Genomic DNA, 22,923 nt, shown 5'->3' on the forward strand with positions numbered 1-22,923 from the left:
AAAGACCCCTGCTGCACCTGGTAACCCTGTGATCTCTGATGTTGGACTGTTTTTCCTTGGCCTTCTGGGTGTTAAGTGCTAGGTTGTTGTCGGCACACCACGCGGCCAGGTGCTGGACCTTGTCCCTGTAGACCGTCTCGTCGTCCCCTCTGATCAGGCCAACCACCGTGGTGTCGTCTGCGAACTTGATTATGGAGATGGAACCATGTACAGGAACGCAGTCATAGGTGAAAAGGGACTATTGTCCAGCACTCACAGCTATGGTGATGAAACACTTTGAGAGATTGGTCACAGCTAGAATCAACACCTGCCTCAGCAAGGACCTGGACCCACTGCAATTTGCTGATCACCACAATAGATCTATGGCAGATGCAATCTCAATGGCTCTTCACACCAGATCACCTGGACCTATGTCAGGATGCTGTTCGTTGACCATAGCTCAGCATCTAACACCATCATTCCCACAGTCTTGACTGGTAGCTACAGAACCTGGGCCTCTGTGCCTCTGTGCCTCTGTCTGAAGTTGGATCCTTAACTTCCTAACCAGAAGATCGCAGTCTGTGGTGATTGGTAATAATATCTCCTCCTCGCTGACGATCAATGCTGGTGCCTCTCAGGGGTGTGTGCTTAGCCCACTGCTCTGCTCTCTCTACACCCATGACTGTGTGGCTAGGCATAGCTCAAATACTATATATAAATTTGCTGATGATGCAACCATTGTTGGTAGAATCTCAGATGGAGATTAGAGAGTGTACAGGAGCGAGATATACCAGCTATTAGAGTGGTGTCACAACAACAACCTTGCACTCGATGTCAGTAAGACAAAAGAGCTGAATGTAGACTTCAGGAAGGGTCAGATGAGGGAACACGAACCAGACTTCACAGATTTGGTTTGTCACCTTAAACACTTGAAAATGTCTATCTATGTACCGTGGAGAGCATTCTGTCTGGCTGCATCACTGTCTGGTATGGGGAAGGGATGTGCTACTGCACAGGATTGAAAGAAGCTACAGAAAGTTGTAAAATTAGTCAACACCATCATGGGTATTAGCCTCCAAGACATCTTGAAGGAGCAATGCTTCAGAAAGGTGGTGTCCATTATTAAGGACCCTCATCACCCAGGACATGCCCTCTTCACATTCTTACTGTCAGGTAGGAGGTACAGAAGCCTGAAGGTACAACTCAGTGATTCAGGAACAGCTCCTTCCGATTCCTAAATGGACATTGAACCCTTATTTTTCATCTTTCTGTATTATCATTTATTACATTGAACTGCTGCGGCTAAGTTAACAAATTTCATGACACATGCTGACAATACATCTGATTCTGATTCTGAAGCACAATAGAATCAATGAAAGGCCGCACCCAGTGGAACAGACAAACAACCAGTGTGCAAAAGACTGTGCAAATGCAAAAATAAAGAATAATAAATAAGAAAATTAGAAGGGCATCCTGAAGATTGAATGTTTCAAACTTTGGGGATATTAAACTTGAGTGCTGTGGCACAGTATGAACGAGGGCAGGAGAGTTCTCACATCTAAGACGTTGTACATTCTTCAACCAAGACTAGTAATCTAATCATTTCTCTTCCTGTCATTTTCAGTATTCAGTGCATGTCTCTGACAGTGCAGTCATCCCTCATTGTTGTGATGCACTATCAGCTGGTTTGCAACAACAATCATATGGATTTCTATATCTCTAAGCCAAAGAAGCAACGTTAAAATGAATAATAGGAATGTTATCAAACAGCATTTAACCCTAAGCCACTATAAAAGTATTTGTTTGGAAGATCAAAAATTTTGTTAAGGAGTGTCGTGAAAAGAAAGACGTAGTTAAACTTCCAAGTAAACTTGGTGCCTGGGTCATAGTGCGAGGTACCATGCGCTGGTTAGACAATTTGAACGCTGGCCCAGATCGGAGGCGAGAGCCGATTTCACTTGCTCTTCGCGATCTTCACACCTCTCTCCAGGGTGTGGAGCCTTTCATCGTTCCATCAGGTCCATTTAAATGCTGGCCATGATGGAGTGAAAAGACAGGGTGTCAGTCGGTTTGAGAGCTGATTTCACTCGTTCTCCGTGATGGCTTTGAAGACTGCCCGGGATGCTGTGGTCCGGGCCCTCTAGTATGATGAACTGATAAGCCAGACTTTGAGCCTCTTCTGGCGTTTGGATCTGGGGACCCATTTTTGGTTCGAGATGTTGTTCAATTAATTTGTTTGCGTGACTTGCTTTTTTTTTCTTCTCTTGCACATTGGCTGTTGGTCTTTTTATTTTTATTCTTCTTTTTCTTTAAGTTGGGTTCTTTCAGGTTACTTGCTTTGTGGCTACCCGTGAGCAAGCAGACCTCATGTTGTATAATTTATACATTCTTTGGTAATAAACATACTATAAATAGAATAGAATAAAAGGCAAGAATAATGGGTTTAGGGAACTTTTTTTTGAAAGAGATTGAGGACCTGGTTAATAAAAAGGTGGTATGTAGTAGGCATAGGCAGATAGGAACAGGTGAGGTACTTGAATATAAGAAATACAAGAGAACACTTGAGAAGGAAATCAAGAGGTCTGGAGGTTGCTCTAACAGACAAGGTGAAGGAGAATCCCAAGGGCTGCTACAGATATATCAAGAGCAAAAGGATTGCAAGGGACAAAATTGGTCTTCTGGAAGATCAGAGTTGTAATCTATGTGTGGATTTGAAAGAGATGGGGAAGATCTGAAATGGATTTTTTGTGTCTATTTACTCGGGAGATGGACACGGAGTCAAAAGAAGTGAGGCAAAGTGGCATCAGCATTCATCGACTTTATGCAGCTGGCAGAGGAGGAGGTGTTTGCTGTCCTGAGGAAAATTAGGGTGGATAAATCCGCAGGACCTGACAAGGTGTTCCTTCAGACCCTGTGGGAAGCTGGTGCAGAAATTTCAGGGACCCTAGCAGAAATATTTAAAGCATCTTTTTTCCACTGGTGAGATGCTGGAGGATTGGAAGATAGCTAATGTTCTGTTGCTGAAGAAAGGCTCTAAAAGTAAACTGGGAAATTATAGGCTGATGAGCTTGACATCAGTAGTGGGAAAGTTATAGGACTGGATATATAAGTATTTGGATAAACACAGACTGATTAGAGATAGTCAACATGGCTTTGTACTTGGTAAGGCATGTCTGACCAATCTTGTAGAGTTTTTTGAGGAAGTTACAAGGAATCTTGAAGACAAAGCAGTGGATGTTGCCTTTGATTAGATACGTGGATGGGATGGGTATGGAGGGCTATGGTCTGGGTGCAAGTCGATGGGACTCTGCAGATTAATGGTTTAGCATGTGCTAGATGGGCTGAATGGCCTGTTTCTGTGCGGTTGTGTTCTGACTCTATGACTCGAATTCAAAGGCATTCATGGTTTTGTCCCCCCAAAACAAGAGGCTAACTCTAACTATTGAACCATTCATTTTTCTTGGCAACTACAAATTAAATACATATTTTTTTCAAAAATCCGTTTGAAAGGGAGGCAGATGATTGGACTCTACAGCTGCTGTTTCTCCAGGCACCATTCCATGGTCTTCCAGACAATCAAATCATTAAAGTCCAATAGATTCAATAATCTTTCATTGTAGATTTTACCTGCAAAAAGCTGAATTTGCAATGATTGATTCTTTGTACAAAAGAGAGAGGTAATTAGATAATGTATTGTTGTATTTTCTAAGGCAGTGTCTCTGTTATATTTAAATGAGCTTCAGTGAAAATGCTCAGAATAGAATCCTGACCCTGTACTAATTCCAGATTGTTCTTGACCTCTGAGTCATATTTGCTGGAAAAGCGTACAGTATGTCCTTGATGCCCTTTCTGTCCAAGAAATATTCCAGTTTGAAAAGTGGAGCAAAAGTTTTAAGTAAAATAGAATTCTTTCTTTTTGGTCTTCTAATCAATTTCTTTTGAAACCTATCTCTTACAGAATGTTAGAAAGCTTCTTTGCCTGTGCTTGGGAAGATTATCGTAATAATAGAAACATAATTGGGGGGGGGGGTTGTCACTTTTAGCCCTCAATACAAACACAAAAAACGATCTCAAATCTGAAATACATTAGCAAATTTTGTTTCAATGTTAGTTTTACTGAAGCATTGAATTTTTTGGTTTATACTGAAAGTAACTCCCACAAAGCTATTTTTTTTAAAAAAGCTTTTTATACTTGAAAAAAGCTCCAGCTTGCCATTGGGTTATAATGTAAACCATTCATTTTGTTCCATGAATTCAGCTTTCAAAATGCAGATGTTTTGCAGAGAGTATCAGGTGAATAAACATTCACTTATAGGCACTTGTCAGAGTCTATTAATTAGTGATGTGATTGCATTGCTTGGAATAAATCCAGATATGTGAAACTGAACTATAAAGCAATTCTAAATGTGCCATCTCAAATATTGTCATTGCCAGTTTACTTTGTCTATTAAGGATATCAAAGTTTGTTGCATTTGCCAAAAGATAAAAAGTGAACAATTCAAGGTTGTATTCTGTCAAAATAATGCAGAGGAGGAACAGATCAACTTCGCTCTTATTCCTGATTCTAAAGCAGTGACTTCTGTTGGAAAGTAACATGTAAGGATAGATCCGGACGTGGGCACGACGCCCTTGCTTGCTGCCCTGTTTTAAAATCTATTGTGCTCTGCGACTCTTTCTGGGACTCTGTAGTTCATGTTCTATGTAGTAGTTAAAGACACTGGCAAATTTCTACAGATGCACTATGGAGAGCATTGTAACTGGCTGCATCACCATTTGGCGTGGTGGTCGGGGGGGGGCGGGGAGGCTACTGCACAGGATCGAAAGAAGCTGCAGACAGCTGTGAATTCAGTCAGCTCCATCATGGGCACTAGCTTCCATAGCATCCTGGACATCTTCGAGGAGCAATGCCTCAAAAAGGCAGCATCCATCATTAAGGATCCCCATCCCCTAGAACATGCCCTCTTCTTATTGCTACCATCAGGAAGGAGGTACAGGGCACTGAAGGCATATAATCAGCGATTCAGACACAGCTTCTTCCCCTCTGCTGTCCGATTTCTCAATTGGCATTGAACCATCAACACTACCTCTCTACTTTTTTGCACTACTTATTTCATTTATCTATTTAATATATGTACAGTATATCTATTTACTGTATTGCATTGTATTGCTGCCAAGGAAACAACAAATTTCATGACATGATGATATTAAACCTGATTTGAATATTCTAAATATTTTGAATTATTTCCGTGATCTGTCCTCTTTTGCACATTGGATGTTTGTTGGTCTTTGTTGTGTGTGGCTTTTCATGGACTCTTTTGTTTCTTTGTTTTGCGGGTGCCTGCAGGATCAATGTCAAGGTTGTATTCTCAGCCCATTACCCTCTACTGGGACATAGGCCGCTGACAGCGGCTTGCCAGAGTTATCTATTCTGGGCCAGTCGGCCAGTCTTTCACGTTGTCCCCAGGTGTAGCTCCTCTTCGAAGCTCCTTCCTCTCCCAGGGATGATGTCTTTGGAGCTTCTGGCATTTCTGTAGCTCTGGGTTTTGATGCAATGTGTTGCAAACCCCATGCTCACCCCAGCTGGGCTTGGAGCCATCCATGTCAGAGTTACAGTATATTGTATACATCAAAAATAAATTTACTTTGTACTTTGAACTTTGAAATCACTTCAACTGCTCTGACTTGAAGACAAAGAAACTTTGCAAGGTATTGAGAATTGCCAGCAAGACCCTTAAGAATCCATGTCTTCAGGGCAGGAGCGGCTAAGAGAAAATGGCTTGAAAATTGCGAGGATGGATTTTATTTCAGTTTGTTACATAATCGTCAGAAAATTAGCCAGTGAGCAGTCAGTGATCAGTGTGCATTCCCGGTGTCAGACTGCTGCCATGAAAAGGGAAAATACTCGAGAAACTCAGCAAATCAGATAGCATCTGTGGAAAGGAAATGAGGAACAGTTAATGTCTTAAGTCTTGTTAATGTTTCAGAAGACCATACGACATGGGAGCAGAATTAACCTTTTCGGCCCATCGAGTCTTTGCCACCTTTCTATCATGGCTGATTTATTATCTCCCTCAACTCTATCCTCTTGCCTTCTCCTTGTAACCTTTGTGCCCTCACTAATCAAGAACCTGTCAACCTCTGCTTCAAATATACCCAGTGGGCCTCCACAGCCGTCGGTGGCAATGAATTTCACAGATTCACCACAAGAATTGAAAAAGAAACAATTTAGTCCAGGATGTAGCGAAGGAGGTGAAGGGTGATAGATGGAGCAAAGGATACGTTGAAACACAAGCGGTTTTATTGCATTTTCCATTTTTATTTCAGATTTCCAACATCTGCAGTTTTTGTTTTGATTTTCATTTTCATTAGAGCTGATATCTGAAAAGAGTGTTAGCAAAGTGGCATGCAGTTGTGTTTCATTCCAGTCTTGGAGGGGGTAGAGAATCCCTGCCAGAGTTTTGCACTGGAGAACGACTGATGCTTGTGTAAGTATACAGTATTTGTCATGGGAAACATCCTGTAGTGTGACTTGGAGCTTCAGCGCAAGACTTCCTTTATGCCATTGGCATAACCTTGGCCTGCTGTGTCAAATAAGCATAGTGGTTGCTTTATCGTAGCCAGCTGTAAGACTGGGGTTCGATTCCTGCACCTGCCCGTATGGAGTTTATGTGCCTGCATGGGTATCCTCTGGGTTCTTTGGCTTCCTCTCACATTTCAAAGACGTGCAATTATTACCGAGTTGTAGGCATACTATGTTGGTACCGGAAGCATGGCGACACTTGTGGGATGCCCCCATCAGAATACTTGTTGGTTTGATTTGACACAAAACGACGCATTTCACTGCATGTTTCGATGTACTTGTGACAAATAAGACTAATCTCTTAAACACACAGGCTGGAGATTCAATACATAAACCTCTCACTTTATTCTGAATTGGTTACTCTTCATTTTTTATTTTCTTTTGGAGTTTTAAAAGCTTTCAAATTTATATTCCATTCTCTCTTTGGAGTGGGAAATAAATTTGATAATCTTTTTAGAAGGTTAATTTCTGTAATCCTGACTAGCAGTGAAGTTTAACTAACTGTCACTACCTCGGGGTGAGTCAATAAAACCTTCATGAAGACATGTCCAGCAGCTGTTGGAATTTACCTTGGGTGCATAAGCCAGACAATACGGCCTCTCAAGGAGATAATTTCAGAGCTTTCTTCACAGTCGTTTTCATGCCTTGGACCAATACCATTAAGCAAGGAATCCATGGACCCCAGTTTGGGAATGCCTATTCTAAAGACAATGCTACTGTTAATCATCTTTACCAGCAAGGGAAAAGGTGACTCCCATCAGTCAGGAGGTACACGGCCACCAGGTTCAAGAGCAATGTTGACCCTACAACCATCATGTTCTGGACCTGGTGTGGATAACTTCACTCCCCACAACTCAGAACTCACTTTCAAAGACTTCTTACAACTCATTTTCTCAATATTATTTTTTATTTGTTTGTCTTCATTTACACTTTGGTTGTTTGCCAGGCTTTTTCATGTATAGTGTTACAAGATTCTATTGTATTATTTTATTCTGCTGTAAATGCCAGCAAGAAAATAAACCTCGAGCTAGTATCATCATCACTATCATTGCGTGCCGTGTCGACGAAGTTGTCGATTGTGGTCTTTATGACCATGATTGTTCTTGGCAAATTTTTCTACAGAAGTGATTTGCCGCCTTCTGGGAAGTGCCTTTACAAGACAGGTGACCCCCCCCCCCCCCAGTCATTAGCAATACTTCAGAGATTGTCTTCTTGGTGTCAGTGGTTGGATAACCAGGACTTGTGGTGTGTACCAGCTGCTCATACGAACATCCACCACCTGCTCCTGTGGCTTCATGTGATCCTGATGCTAAGCAGGTGCTACACCTTGCACAAGGGTGACCAGCAGACTAGCGGAGGGAAGGAGTGCCTTACACCTCCTTTGCCAGAGATATATGTCTACCTTGCCACCCAACAAAGTAGTATGTAGTAATATATACGCAAACATGAGGAAATCTGTAGATCCTGGAATTTCAAGCAACACACATAAAAACTGCTGGTGAACGCAGCAGGTCAGGCAGCATCTATAGGAAGAGGTACTGTCGACGTTTCGGGCCGAGACCCTTCGTCAGGATTAACTGAAAGAAGAGATTTGAAAGTGGGAGGGGGAGGGGGAGATCCGAAATGATAGGAGAAGACAGGAGGGGGAAGGGATGGAGCTAAGAGCTGGAAAGTTGATTGGCAAAAGGGATATGAGAGGATCATGGGACGAGTGGGAGGCCTAGGGAGAAAGAAATATATATTTATTTTTTCTCTCTCTGTCCCTTTCACTATACTCCTTGCCCATCCTCTGGGCTTCTCCCCTCCCCCTTTCTTTCTCCCTAGGCCTGCTGCGTTCACCAGCAATTTTTTATGTGTGTTGCTATAGTAATATATACGTACTTTGATAATAAATTTATCCTGAACTTGGAACTTTTTCCAAGTTCTGAAATGCAAGAGGAAATGTCTGGCATATTTATGGACCATGCAGTGCAAGGATACAAACATCAGGTGTTTGTGGCCGTGTTTTAAAGGTCATCTGCTTTTATCAGATACACTGAGGGAGATGTGTGACGAGAGGATAGGAGGATGGAAAGGAGATCTTAAAATCCAAGGCTAGTGGGTAGTTTTTGGACTACTTCCTCTTATTAATAGAGAGGAATTTTAATTGTCAAATTTTAACCAGTGTGGATAGCTTTGCTCACCCACAGCACTCAGCTGATTGCCAAACACAGATGATGGACTAACTTTCAAGGACTCGACAACTCATGTTCTCAGTATTATTTATTTTTTATATTTGCAGTTTGCCTTTTGCACATTGGTTGCTTGTCAGTCTCTGTGTGTAGTTTTTAGACCATAAGACAATAGGAGCAGAATTAGACCATTTGACCCATCAAGTCTGCTCCACCATTTCATCATGGCTGATTTATTATCCCTCTCAACCCCATTCTCCTGCAATCTCCCTTTAGCCTTTGACGCCCTGACTAATCAAGAATCTATCAACCTCCGTTTTAAATATATTCATTGACTTGGCCTCCACAGCAGTCTAGCAACTGTTTGTAACCTACAAAGTTCATTGAGATCATCCCTATCACTTGGGTGAATTCTGTTGTTTTGTATCAGTTAAGCCATTGCCTGTGAGAAACTGTACCCAACCCTGCTCGGCCCTTGTACTCCGAACCCCGATGCCCTGCAATTACAGCTCGAGGCATCAGAGTTCAGAGTTCAATTCTGGTGCCATCTGTAAGGAGTATCTGTATGTCCTCCCCGGGGGGTGTGCGTGTTTTTCCTGGGTGCTCTGATTTCCTCCCACAGTCCTAAGACATATGGGGTAGAATAATTGGTCATTGTAAATTGTTCCATGATTAGGGTTAGATTAGATTATCATTTAGAAGTGCATGCATTAAGAAATGATACAACGTTCCTCCAGAGTGATATCACAAAAAAAAACAGGACAAACCAAAGACTAACACTGACAAGACCACATAATTATAACTTATAGTTACAGCAGTACAAAGCAATACTATAATTTGATAAAGAGCAGACCATGGGCACAGTTAAAAAAAAGTCTCAAAGTTCGGATCGACTCCCGATAGTCCGGATAGCAGGCACCAAAAGGGAGAAACTCTCCCTGCCATAAACCTCCAGGTGCCGACAACCGCAGATGCATTGGAAGCACCCGACCACAGCCGACTCTGAGTCCGTCTGAAAACTTCAAGCCTCCAACACCGAGCGCCATCGTCTGCCGAGCGCTTCAACCTCGCCCCGGCCACCGAGCGACAAGCAAAGCCAAGGACTCGGGGCCTTCCCCGCTGGAGATTCTGGATCACACAGTAGCAGCGGCAGCGAAGAAGACATTTCAGAAGTTTCTCTAGATGTTCCTCCATGCTCTCACGTCTGTCTCCATCAAATCAGGATTGTGCACGGCACCCTACTTGACAGATAACAGATATCATTTCACTGGAGTGGCCGCTGCGCACTGCATCGCGTCGCCATCTTCTCCTTTTAGTTAATTGGGGTTGTTGGGGTGGCGTGGCTCAAAGTTCAAAATAAATTTATTATTTAAGTACATAAATGCCACCATGTACCCTGAGAATCATTTTCCTGTGGGCATGCTCAGTAAATCCAATAATCATAAAAGGATCAACGGAAGACTACACCATCTGAGCATAAAACCAGTGCGCAAAAGACAACAAACTGCAAATACAAAGAGAAAGTAAAAAATAATACATAGTCAGACTAAGTAGATGGATGAAATGCACCAACTAGGACAAAATAGAATTATCAGTTCAGAAACAATGGAAACCAAATTTGACACATCAAATACAGGGGTAGGCAACCTTAAGCACAAATGATTTTCTAGCATGCGTTATTCATTAATTTGAGGCAAAATATAACTAGATGTATTTAAATGGATAATTCCCATATTTCAAGTTTTTATGGCATTTATCTGGCCCACCGTCCGCTCATTAATACGCGATCCGGCCCACAGAGGCAAAAAGGTTGCTGACCCCGGTACCAAAATGTCACCAACCTCAGCACAGAATTACCAACAAACACAGAGATAATGAACTTTTGAACTAATAACTGGACAAACAGGGTGACGCACAATCAAGAAGCAAGCTGGATTAGGGAAGAAAAAGAACGCACACACATGATTGACAAGATGCAGATACCTGAAGTTACAATGGATATGCTGAAAGAGGTTATAAAAATACCCACAACTGGAAAAAGTACTGGAAGTGATAATATTCATAATTATTGGTATAAAAAGTTACTTGTCTTCATCGTACCTATTGCATATCAACAATTTTCTTAAAAAGCCTGAAAAAGTGCCTGAATTTTTGATAGAAGGTAAAACATATCTTTTATCTAAAGGGAAATCAAAAAAGATCCATCAAAGTATCATCCTATTGTGTACAAACTATATATAAAATCGTAACATCAGGTATCTTGCAGCTGATCACCACTCACTTAGATAACCACAATATACTTACAGAAGAGCAGAAAGGATGCTGCAAAAGTGTGAAAGGGTGTAAAGAACAACTGGTAATAGATTCCATAATTCTAAATCAAACCCGGCGGAAAAGCAGAAATCTTTCATGTTGCTATATTGACTGCAAAAGGAATGTGACTCCCATACTCATGGTTATTAGAAGTTCTTAATATGTGTATATATATATATACTACACCCAATACTTGTGAAATTCCTGCAACATCTAATGAAGCACTGGCATACTGTAATCACCCTATCTGTTAACCACCAAAAAAGAACAACTAGCATTATCAAAATTTTTTTTGATTTTTTTCTGAGCATTTTTCAAGGTGACTCTAAGTCCAGTGCGGTTCCATCTAGCTTTAAACCCATTCTCTAATTTACTGAATTGGATGACATTTGGGTATCAATTCAGAAACAGTAAAATCAGCTATACCTGAACACACCTCTTATACTTGGATGATTTGAAATTATATGCTCCTTCATCAGTTATGCTAAAGCAATTAATTCAAATAGTAGAACTATTTTCAAAAGATATAAACATAAACCGTGGACTGGACGAATGCAGAACATTAAACATAAAGAAAGGTGCAGACTTAAATGTTGACAAGGAAGCATCGAACACCTGGCTCAGAGTTGGAAATCTCTTCCCGGAAACAGACGGGTTCCTTGTGGCAATACATGACCAGGCGGTGAACACAAAAAACGGTCAAAAATACAGAATAAGAGCCAAAAAATTCAAGAAGACAAATGCAGAAAGTGCTGAGAAAAACCAGAACCAGTCCAACACATTACAGGATCCTGTAGCATTTCACACAATCTGATTACTTGCACAGGCACAATCAAGTGTCCCTCCCTAACAGCACTGTGGGTGTGTGTACACCTCAGGGACTGCAGCGGTTCAAGAAGGCAGCTGATCCCCACTTTCACAAGGGCAGCTAGGGGTGGGTAATAAATGCTGACTTAACTGGCAACGCCCACATCCCTTAAATGAATTTTTAAAAATCATTGATCTAAAGCATGCTTTAAAATACAATCTCATAAATGAAAACACACCTTACTGTAAATGTAAGCCTGATCCAGTTTTAGAGTCAGAATACCACAAATTATATTATGAATGATCTGTTATTACAGATAGGATAACCACATGGATGGAATATCAGATAATCAAGCAAGAACAGCTTATTTAATAGATATAGCCTTTGCAAACACACATAACTTTTTGAAACCAGTAAATGAAAAACACCAGAAATATGTTGAATTAAAAGAGGAAATTGAAAGACTTTGTAACATGACCAGGGTATACGTTGTCCCAATTGTAGCATGTACAAATGGTGTTATCCCGGAGGCACTGCACAATAGCATTAAACAATTAGGGCTAGAGAGTAATATCTATGCAAATCTTCAGAAAGCCACAGTACTAAACTCCACTAGAATCCTCTGGAAGAACTATGATGGGAACCAGTATGATAGAGCTGAGGATGAGCCAGCAGGTTTACTAGTAGATAATGGGTGTAACATGAATGTAAGGAAGGACAAACCAATGATTGGGTATAAATGCAGACAGAGCAAAGAGATAAATTGTACCACAGAGGCAAAATTCAGAAGGGCGAAGAATGCAGGATTGAAGGTGCTGTATTTAAATGTGGGTAGCATTCGGAATAAGGTGGACAGACTTGTGGTACAGTTAGAGATTGGTCAGTATGACATTGTGGGCATCACTGAGTCATGGCTGAAAAAAGGCCATAGTTGGTAACTTAAAATCAAAGGATATGTTTTGTATCGAAAGGACAGGCAGGGAGGCATAGGCATTGGTGTGGCTCTGTTGATAAGAGATGGAATTACATCTTTAGAAAGTGGTGACATAAAGTCAGAGAGTGTTGAATCTTTGTGGGTGGAGTTAACAAACTGCAAAACCGTTATGGGAATCATATCCCAAATAGTAGGCAAGATGTGTGGGTGAGTTTGCAAAGGGAGCTGGATAGGGTATGTAATAAGGGTAATGTCACAATTGTAATGGGGGATTTCAGAACACAAGGGAATAGGAGAAGTCAGGTTGGTGTTGGACTGCAAGAGCGGGAATTTATTGAATGTCTGCGAGTTGGCATTTTGGAGCAGCTTGTGCTTGAGCCTGCTAGGGGAAAGGCCATCTTAGATTAGGTGTTGTGTAAATGTGCAAATAAGATGCCACACATGAGGCTGCTGAACAAGGTAAAATCCTATGGTGTTACAGAAAAGATACTGGCACAGATAGAGAAATGGCTGACAGGCCGGAGGCAACGAGTGGGAATAAAGGGGGCCTTTTCTGGTTGGCTGCCGGTGACTAGTGGTGTTCCACAGGGATCAGTATTATACGAATATTATAAGTTTGTGGATTATACGAAGGTAGGTGGAGGGGTAGGTAGTGCTGAGGAAGCAATGCGATTTCAGCGAGACTTAGACAATTTGGAAGAATGGGCAAAACCGTGCCAGATGGAATACAGTGTATGATAATGCATTTTGGTAAAAAGGAACAATAGTGCAGACTGGGGAGAAAATTCAAACATCAGAGTTGCAGAGGGATTTAGGAGTCCTCGTGTAATCCTCCCAGAAGGTTAATTCACAGGTTGAGGCTATGGTGAAGAAGGCAAATGCAACATTGGCATTTATTTCAAGGGAAAAAGAATATAAAAGCAAGGAGATAATGCTGAGGCTTTATAAGACACTAGTCAGGCTGCACTTGGAGTATTGCCAACAGTTTTGGGCCCCATATCTCATAAAGGGTGTATTGACATTTTAGAAAGTCCAGAGGAGGATTGCGAGGATGATTCTGGGAATGAAAGGGTTAACATATGAGGAGAGTTTGGCAACTTTGGGCCTGTACTTACTGGAATTTAGAAGAATGTGGGGATCTCATTGAAACCGATCTAATGTTGAAAGGACTAGATAAGGTGGATGCAGAGAGGATGCTTCCTGTGGTGGAGGCATCCAGAACTAGAGGGCACAGCTTCAAAATTGAGAGGCGACCTTTTAGAACAGAGATAAGGAAGATTTTTTTAGCTAGAAGATGGTGAATCTTTGGAATGTTATGCCACAGACTGCAGTTGAGGCCAAGTTCATGGGTATAGTTAAAGAGGAATTTGGTAGTTTCTTGATTGGTAATAGCATCAAAGCTTATGGTGAGAAGGCAGGTATGTGAGGTTGAGTGGGATCTGGTATCAGCCTCGATGGACTGAATGGCCTAATTCTGATCTTATGGTCTTATTTTCTTATGGAAAGTTCCTAGCAATTGACAAATGAGTCTGCTTGGCTATGCCCATAGCTTAGGTTTTACAAACTTGAGTTGAGAGAAAAAAATAAAGAGTAAATAAATAACAATAAACAGGCAATAAGTATTGAGGAAGAGATGAAGAGTCTTTGAAAGTGAGTTTCTAGGTTGTGAAAACAGTTCAATAACAGGACAAGTCAAGTTAAGTTATCCCCTCTGGTTCAAGAGCCTGATGGTTGAGGGGTAGTAACTGCTCCTGAACCTGGTGGCGTGAGTCCTGAGGCTTCTTCCTGGTGGCAACAACGGGAAGAGGGCATGGCCTGAGTGGTGGTGGCCCCTGATGATGGGTGTTGTATTCATGTAGATGTGCTGATTGGTGCTAAGGGCTACACCCGTGATGGACTGGGCCGTATCCACTACATTTTGTCGGATTTTCTGTTCAAGGGCATTGGTGCTTCCATACCAGGCTGTGATGCAGCCACCCTCCACCACACACCTATAGAAGTTTGTCAAAGTTTTAAATGTCATGCTGAATCTTTGCAAACTACTAAGGAATTTAAGGCACTGCCTTTCTTCATAATTGCACTTAAGTGCTGGGCACAGGACAGGTGCTCTGAAGCAATGACACCAAGGAATTTAAAGTTGCTGACCCCCTCCACCTCAGATCTTATGATGAGGACTGGCCCATGGACATCTGGTTTCCCGCTTCTGAAAAATAATCAATAGTCAGCTCCTTGTCTTGCTGACATTGAGTAAAAGGTTATTGTTGTGGCACCCCGTAGCCGGATTTTCAATATCTCTCCTATCTGCTGATTCATCATCACCTTTAATTCAGCCAATGACGTCAGCAAACTTGAATATGGCATTGGAGCTGTGCTTAGCCACACAGTCGTAAGTGTAAACTGAGTAGAGCAGGGCGGTTAAGCGCTCAGGTTTGTGGTGCACCTGTGCTGATGGAGATTGTAATGGAGGTGTTCACTGATAGTGTCCACAAGTTTGGAAATTAAGATCAAATTATATAAAGAGGTATTGGGGCCAAGGTCTTGAAGCTTATTGATTAGTTTTGAGGAGATGATACTGTTGAATGCAGAAATATAGTCAATGAAAAGCATCCTGATGTATGCATCTTTACTGCCCCGATGTTCGAAGGTTGAGTAAAGAGCCAGTGAGATAGCATCTGTTGCGGACCTGTTGCTCTGCTAGGCAAATTGGAGCAGATCCAAGTCACTTCTCAGAAAGGAGTTGATATGTTTCATCAGCAGCTTCTCAAAGTAATACATCACTGTGGATGTAAGGGTGACTGGATGATCGTCATTGAGGCAGGTTACCACATTCTTCTTAGGCACCGGTATAACTGAAGCCTGCTTGAAGCAGGTGGGTACCTCAGACTGCCAAAGTGAGAGGTTAAAGATATTAGTGAATACTACAGCCAGTTGATCAGCATGGGTCTTTAGTACTTGGTGAGGTACCCCATTTTGGCCGCATCCTTTCCTTGGGTTCACCCTTCTGAAGAGTGCTCTGACGTCAGCCTCCAAGACTGAAATTACAGAGTCACTGGGGGCTGTGGGAGCTTGTGAAGGTGTGAAGGTGCCTCCCTGTTTTGACAGTCAAAGCAAGCATAGAAGGCATTGTGCTCATCTGAGAGGGAAGCCTTTTGTCACATACAGTGCCTATAAAAAGTATTCACCCCCTTGGAAGTTTTCATATTGTACTATTTTACAACATTGAATCACGATGGATTTAATTTGGCTCTTTTGACACCGATCAACAGAGGAAAAAAAAGACTTTCATGTAAAGTGAAAATAGATCTCTACAAAGTGATCTAAATTAATTACAAATATAAAACACAGAATAATTGATTGCATAAGTATTCACCCTCTTTACAATGACACACCATATTATCACTGGTGCAGCCAATTGGTTTTTGAAGTCATATAATTAGTTAAATGGAGATCATCTGTGTACAGTCGAGGTGTTTCAACTGATTGTAGTAAAAATACACCTGTATCTAGAAGGTCCAACTGCTGGTGAGTCAGTATCCTGGCAAAAACTACACCATGAAGATGAAAGAACACTCCAAGCAACTTATTGAAAAGCACAAGTCAGGAGATGGATACAAGAAAACTTCCAAGTCACTGAATATCCCTTGGAGTACACTTAAGTCAATCATCAAGAAATGGAAAGGAAACGGCACCTCTGTAAATCTGCCTAGAGCAGGCCATCCTCAAAAACTGAATGACCATACAAGAAGGAGACTATTGCGGGAGGCCACCAAGAGACCTAACACAAATTTGGAGGAGTTACAAGCTTCAGTTGCTGAGATGAGAGAGACTGCACATACAACAACTGTTGCCTGGGTGCTTCACCAGTCGTTAGCTTTACGGGAGAGTGGCAAAGGGAAAGTTACTTTTGGAAAAAAAAACCCACATGAAATCTTGGCTAGAGTTTGTCAGAAGGCTTGTGGGAGACTCTGAATTTAGCTAGAAGGTTCTACAGTCTGCTGAAACCAAAATTGAGCTTTTTGACCATCAGACTAAATGCTGTGTTTGGTGAAAGCCTAACACCGCACATCAGCAAAAACACACCATCCCTACAGTGAAGCATGGTGGTGGCTGCATCATGCTGTGGGGATGCTTCACTGCAGCAGACCTGGAAGGCTTGTGAAGGTAGAGGGTAAAATGAATTCAGCAAAATACAGGGAAATCTTTAGGAAAACCTGATGCAGTCTGCAAGAGAACTGCGACTTGGGAGAAGATTTGTTTTCCAGCAAGACAATGACTCCAAGCATAAAGCAAAGCTATGCAGGAATGGCTTAAAAACAAAGTTAATGTTCTGGACTTGCCAAGTTAGAGTCTAGATCTCAATCCTATTGAGAATTTGTGGCTGGATTTGAAAAGGTCTGTTCACTCATGATCCCCATGCAATCTGACAGAGCTTGAGCAGTTTTGTAAAGAAGAATAGGGAAAAATTGCAGTGTCCAAATGTGCAAAGCTGATAGAGACCTATCCACACAGACTTGAGGCTGTAATTGCTACCAAAGGTGCATCTACTAAATATTGACTTGAAGGGGGTGCATAATTATGCAATCAATTATTTTGTGTTTAATATTTGTAAGAAATTTAGAACAATTTGTACAGATTTGTTTCCACTTTGACACGAAAGTGTCCAAATTAAATCCACTGTGATTCAATGTTGTAAAACATTAAAACATGAAAACTTCCAAGGGTGGTGAATACTTTTTATAGGCACTGTATATCGCTTGGTTTTACTTTGTAAGAGGTGATAGCATTCAAGCCCTGCCGTAGTCGTTGAGCATCCCTCGGAGGTTCAAGTTTGGTCTGGAATTGCCACTTTGCACATGTGATTGCTTTTCTGGAGATCCTGTATTTAACATGGTCACCAGACCCAAATGACACTGATTTGGCCCTCGGCTGATTGTGGATCTCATGGTTCAACTAGGGCTTCTGGTTGGGGAAGACTCTGAATGATTTTGTGGGACACACTCCTCTGTGATTGTCCCCATGACAACCATGGTGTATTCGTTCAGATCTTCTGATGACTCGTTGAACACGTCCCAGTTTACAGACTTAAAGCAATTCAGTAGAAGCTCCTCTTCCTCCCATGAGCACCTCTTTGTTGTCCTTATCTCTGGAGCCTTGCCCTTTAGCCTCTGCCTGTATGCAGTTAGGAGAAGTACAGCCAAGTGATGAGATTTCCTGAAATGCAGTCTAGACATTGAATGCTAGGCATTCTTAATTGTGGTCGAGTGTGTTGGGACCCCTGGTATTGAAGGTGATGATAATTCTTCAGTACACCATTTTGAACGTAGAACATTACAGCACAGTATAGCCCCTTTAGCTCACAATGATGTGTCAACCTTTAAAGTCACTCTAAAATCATGTGTCTCCCTCCCACACAGCCTTCCATTTTCTGTCATTCATGTGCCTATTTATGAGTTTCTTCAATGTTCCTAGTGTATCTGCCTCTATCACCAACCCTGACAGCACGTTCTACACTCTTACCACTTACTGTCTAAAAAATCTTACCTCTGATATCCACCCCCCGCCCCCATACTTTCCTCCAATCACCTTAAAATGATAGCCCATCACGTTAGCCATTTCCAGTCTGGGAAAAAGTCTCTGGCTGTCCACTCGATCTATGCCTCATCACCTTGTACCTCTCTATCAAGCCAACTCTCATCCTTCCTCACTCCAAAAAGAACGTTCCTAGCACAATGCAAAACAGAACTTCACACAGCATCAAGACTCCTGACTGGTGTAAAGATTTAAAAGGCCTTGTGAGGTGAAATGAAATCTCATATCCCAAATTCCTCTGTATCGAAAATCACTAAATTAAGCAACACGGGCAAAAAGTATTATGCCAACTCCTGGAGAGACAAGTTCTAGTCCTCGATTAAGTCACGGTAGCATAGCGATTGGCACAGCACTCTTACAGTGGAGTGTAGAGATCAATCCCAGGATCCTCCCAAGGGAGTTTGTACAGCACATTATCCCTGTGGGATATGTGGGTTTCCTCTGGGTGCTACAGTTTCCTTCCCAGTTCACAGATGTACCGGTTGGTAGGTTAATTGGTCATTGTAAATTATCTAGTAATTAGGCTGGGATTATATCAGGGGTTGCTGGTGGCAGAGCTCAAAGGGCTGAAAGGGCTACTCCACGCTGTATCTCTAAATAAATAAATAAAATCCTTTTTCTATAGACCTGTATACTTTTCCTTTTCAATTATTTGTATAATTTAATCTATGTTTTTAAAGAATTATTTTGAAGGCTATAAAACAAATTTCTTGAGTTGTATATTGTGAGCACATATGTACTTAGATAATAAATTTACTTTGAACTTTATGGTTTGTTTTTCCAAAAGGAGGGAACTAAGTCTGATTCGGCTAAATCAAAACCAGGAGCCAGCATGACCACGCGATCATCTGAGGTAAGGGAACCAATAAACTTTAGAGTCCTGCGACACAGAGGGATGGGATTGCAAGGAGAGATTTTGGCATATTGACTGTCATAAATCAGAGCACTGAACACAGGAGTGGGATTTTGTGTTGAAGTTGCATACGATGTTGGTGAGGCCGAATTCGGAGTACTGTGTGCAGTTCAAGTCAGCTACCTACAGGAAGGATATCAATAAGATTGAAGGAGTGCAGGGAAGATCTCTGGGGACGTTGCTGTGTCTTGAGGACCTGTGTTGTAGGGAAAAGTTGAATAGGTGGGGGTTTTATTCCCTGGAGTGCAGGAGAATGAAGGGAGACACAATTGAGGGGTATAGATAGGGTAAATACAAGCAGGCTTTTTTCCCTGAGGTTGGGTGAGATTAGAACTAGAGGTCATAGTTTAAGGGGAGAAATTTAAGGAGAAACTAAGGGGCAATTTCTTCACTCAGAGATTTTTTATTTATTGAGATACAGCATGGAATAGGCCCTTCTGGTCCTTCGAAGTATGCCACCCAGAAACCTCTGATTTAACCCCGACCTGTTCACAGGCAGTTTACAATGACCAATTAACCTACCAGCCAGTGCGCCTTTGGACTTTGGGGGGGGGGGGGGGGGAGAAACCGAGCACCTGGAGGAAAGCCACATGATCACATGGGGAACGTGCAGACTCCTTGCAGGCAGCGGTGGGAAGCAGTGTGAGTGTGGACTAAGCAGAAGCGGCGGATGTGGGTTTAGTTGCAGCATCTCAGAGAAGTTTGGATAGGTACATCGATGAGAGGAGTATGGAGAGCTCTGGTCCAGATCCGGGTAGATGAGATTAGGCAGGAAACGAGCTTGGCATGGACCAGATGGGCCCAAGAGCCTGTTTCTGTGCTGTAGTACTCTGTCTCTCTCTAGCAGATATACTAGGAAGTGAAGGCAAAATGTTTTACTGAAACACCAGAAGGTGAGTGTTCAGGTTCCCAGTGTTTCATGCACAGAGTGGGGAACCAGCTGGACTGAAATAAAATTTGATGCACTGGAAGTACTCAACTGTTCAGTCAGCGTGTGTGGGGGAGAGAAAATGTGGTTAATGTTTAAATTTGGTGATCACTGAAAGAGTAGAATTGATGAGAAATATCGGCTCTCCTTCTCTCTCCACTGACCTAGTACCTAGTATGACCTTTTTTCCATGTTCTGTTTTTATTTCAGAACCCTTTATACTTTGTTTTCGTGTGATTGAAATGCAAAGTACTTATTTAACATGATCTTATAAAATTTGAAGTTTTTATTCTGTATTGAGACTCTGAAATGTTTGAAATCTGTTTAAAAAAAACTGTCTATCATTGTTTGGAGAAAGTAGTTTAATTTTGCAAGTGTGGTTGAGTAATTTTTTAAAGTGATTACTTTGATATTAATGATGCATGTGCATTTGTTATCTTAATGATGCACGTGCACACGTTCTACTAAACGTGTCTGGTCCAGTTTGTGAAAAGAGGTTATGTACTTTTTGTGACGAGAGGGTGTCCCTGTAGCATTACGCATTTAAAATATTAAAGACTGTCTCATCAAAAATAGTCGAGCTTTGAGGAAGAGTGATTCTCAGTAACTCTTTAGGAGACATCAGATGGATTGATGAAGATCCAGGAATTAAGACTTGACTGGATAACTTAAAGTTAACACCGGCAGCATAGAGGTTAGCACAATCGCCTCACAGCATTGGCGATCACCAGTCAGTGTACAGTTCCAGTTGGTACCTCTCCCTGTGACTGTATGGGTTCCCTCGAGTTCCCTCCGGTTCCCTCTCACTTTAGGTTTAGGTTAGTAAGTTGTGGGCATGCTCTGTGGTGCTGGAAGCTTGACAACACTCGTTCCCAGCACAATCCTTGGATTGTGTTGGTTGTTGGCACAAAAGGATGCATCACTGTATACCTGATATAAATGTGACAATAAAGCTAATCTCTTTATCTGATGTGCCACCAGTGATACAGTCTACAACAAGTTTGCGTGAGAAGGTATTTCATTTCCATTGAGGCAATCCAAAGTGACTTTGATATCATGAGAGGAATGCTCTATGTGTGTGTCCTTTCTTTAACTGTATTGAGAAATTTAAAAAAATCTGTTTATGTTGGGTTAAATGTATTTTAACCTTCAGACTTTTAGCAGCACCATTAAATACATTGAAAATAAAAGGCAGCTAAAATGAAAAAAGCAGGAGATGTTGGAAATGTACAGCGGATCATTCTGAATCTTTGAGAAGCAGAAGAGAGATGAATTCATTTTACAATAGCATGGGTAGCACAATGCAAAATAAAGTATTGCAATTACAGATATAATGCAGGGAGACAATAAGTTGCAAGTTCATGATAAGTTAGATTGTGAGGACAAGAGTCCATCTTGACAACTGCGCTGCTCCAAACGGCATTACATGAGGTCATTCTTACCCTCTGGTATCTGGCTGTAAAATGAGTCAGCCTAGAGCCGGGGAAGTGATCTTTCAATCTTCGATTTATAAATCTTGAACATCCTATTTTTAAGGTAACTTATTTTTATTCTTTCTTACTTCTCTTCTACTATTTGTATATCTGTGCACTTGTAATGCAATTTCCTTTGGGATCAAAAGAGTATCTATCTATCTGTCATACTAGGGAACTATTTAATAGTCTTAACGATGGGAAATAAGTTGTCTTTGAGCCTGATGATTGTGCTTTCTGGCTGTTGTTTCCTCTGCCTGATGGAAGGGGGGAGAAGAGCGAATGTCTGGTGTAGGTGAGGTCTTTGGTAATGCTGACTGCTTTATAGTTCAGAGTAAATTTTATTACCAAAGTACCTATATGTCACCACGTACAGCCCTGTGATTCATTTTCCTACAGGCATACTCAGCAAGTCTATAGAATAGCTCAAGGAGAAGATCAGGGTGGCTAAAGAGGAATACAGGAGAGAGTTGGAGAGCAGCTTGGGCAGAGTAGCACACCGGAGGTGTGGAGAGGCATGAAGAACATTACTAGCTTCAATCAGCCTAGCTGTAGAGCCTTAGAATGCAGTCGTGAATGGACTAATGAGTTAAATCAATTCTTCAACAGATTTAACAATTGTCCTCCTGTTCACACCCCCCTCAGCATACCAATTCAGTTGCTGAGGGACCCAATGCTCCCTCAGTACCAATGCCCCCCTTTCTGCCTCCTCCCCCCTCCAGTTCACATGTGGATGAACAAAACAGGCTATCACTGTCTACATCCCCTCCTTTCCCTGCACCTACCATCCATACCTCCACATACCAACTATCTTCCTGATCTTCACCTCTCGCAGCCCCCTCCTTCCACCAACTCCCCAGTCATTTCGGATTCACCTTCAGTACTGAGCAGGTGAGAAGGGCTCTGGGGAAACTCACAATCAGCAAAGCACTGGGACCAGATGGTGTGAACCCCAAGGTCCTGAAGGAGTGTGCTGAGCAGGTGTGTGGAGTTCTCCAGCACGTTTTCAGTCTGAGCCTCAGACTGGAAAGGGTCCCGACCGTGTGGGAAACATCAGGTGTGGTCGCAGTACCCAGGAAGGGCCAACCAAAAGTCTTGAATGACGACTGTCCAGTGGCCCTGACCTCACACATCATGAAGACCCTAGAGAAGCTGGTCCTGGTTCACCTCCGTCCCCTGGTCAGATCAGCCCTCGAGAGGAGGGTAGGAGAAGATGGCGACATGACGCAGCACGCG

The 22,923-nt window shown here is 42.0% G+C and overlaps 1 protein-coding gene across 1 annotated transcript in view; it reads left to right on the forward strand.

Annotated features, from left to right (window-relative positions):
- The window catches only part of cast (calpastatin), a 205,010-nt gene that overhangs the window by 11,241 nt on the left and 170,846 nt on the right, over positions 1-22,923 (forward strand). Inside the window, exon 2 of the mRNA XM_072281312.1 lies at positions 19,162-19,227. Within this exon, the coding sequence (XP_072137413.1) occupies positions 19,162-19,227 (66 nt within the window). The remainder of the gene's footprint in view (positions 1-19,161; positions 19,228-22,923) is intronic.

Source organism: Mobula birostris, chromosome 17 (genome assembly GCF_030028105.1).
Source record: "Mobula birostris isolate sMobBir1 chromosome 17, sMobBir1.hap1, whole genome shotgun sequence".
NCBI lineage: Eukaryota > Metazoa > Chordata > Chondrichthyes > Myliobatiformes > Myliobatidae > Mobula > Mobula birostris.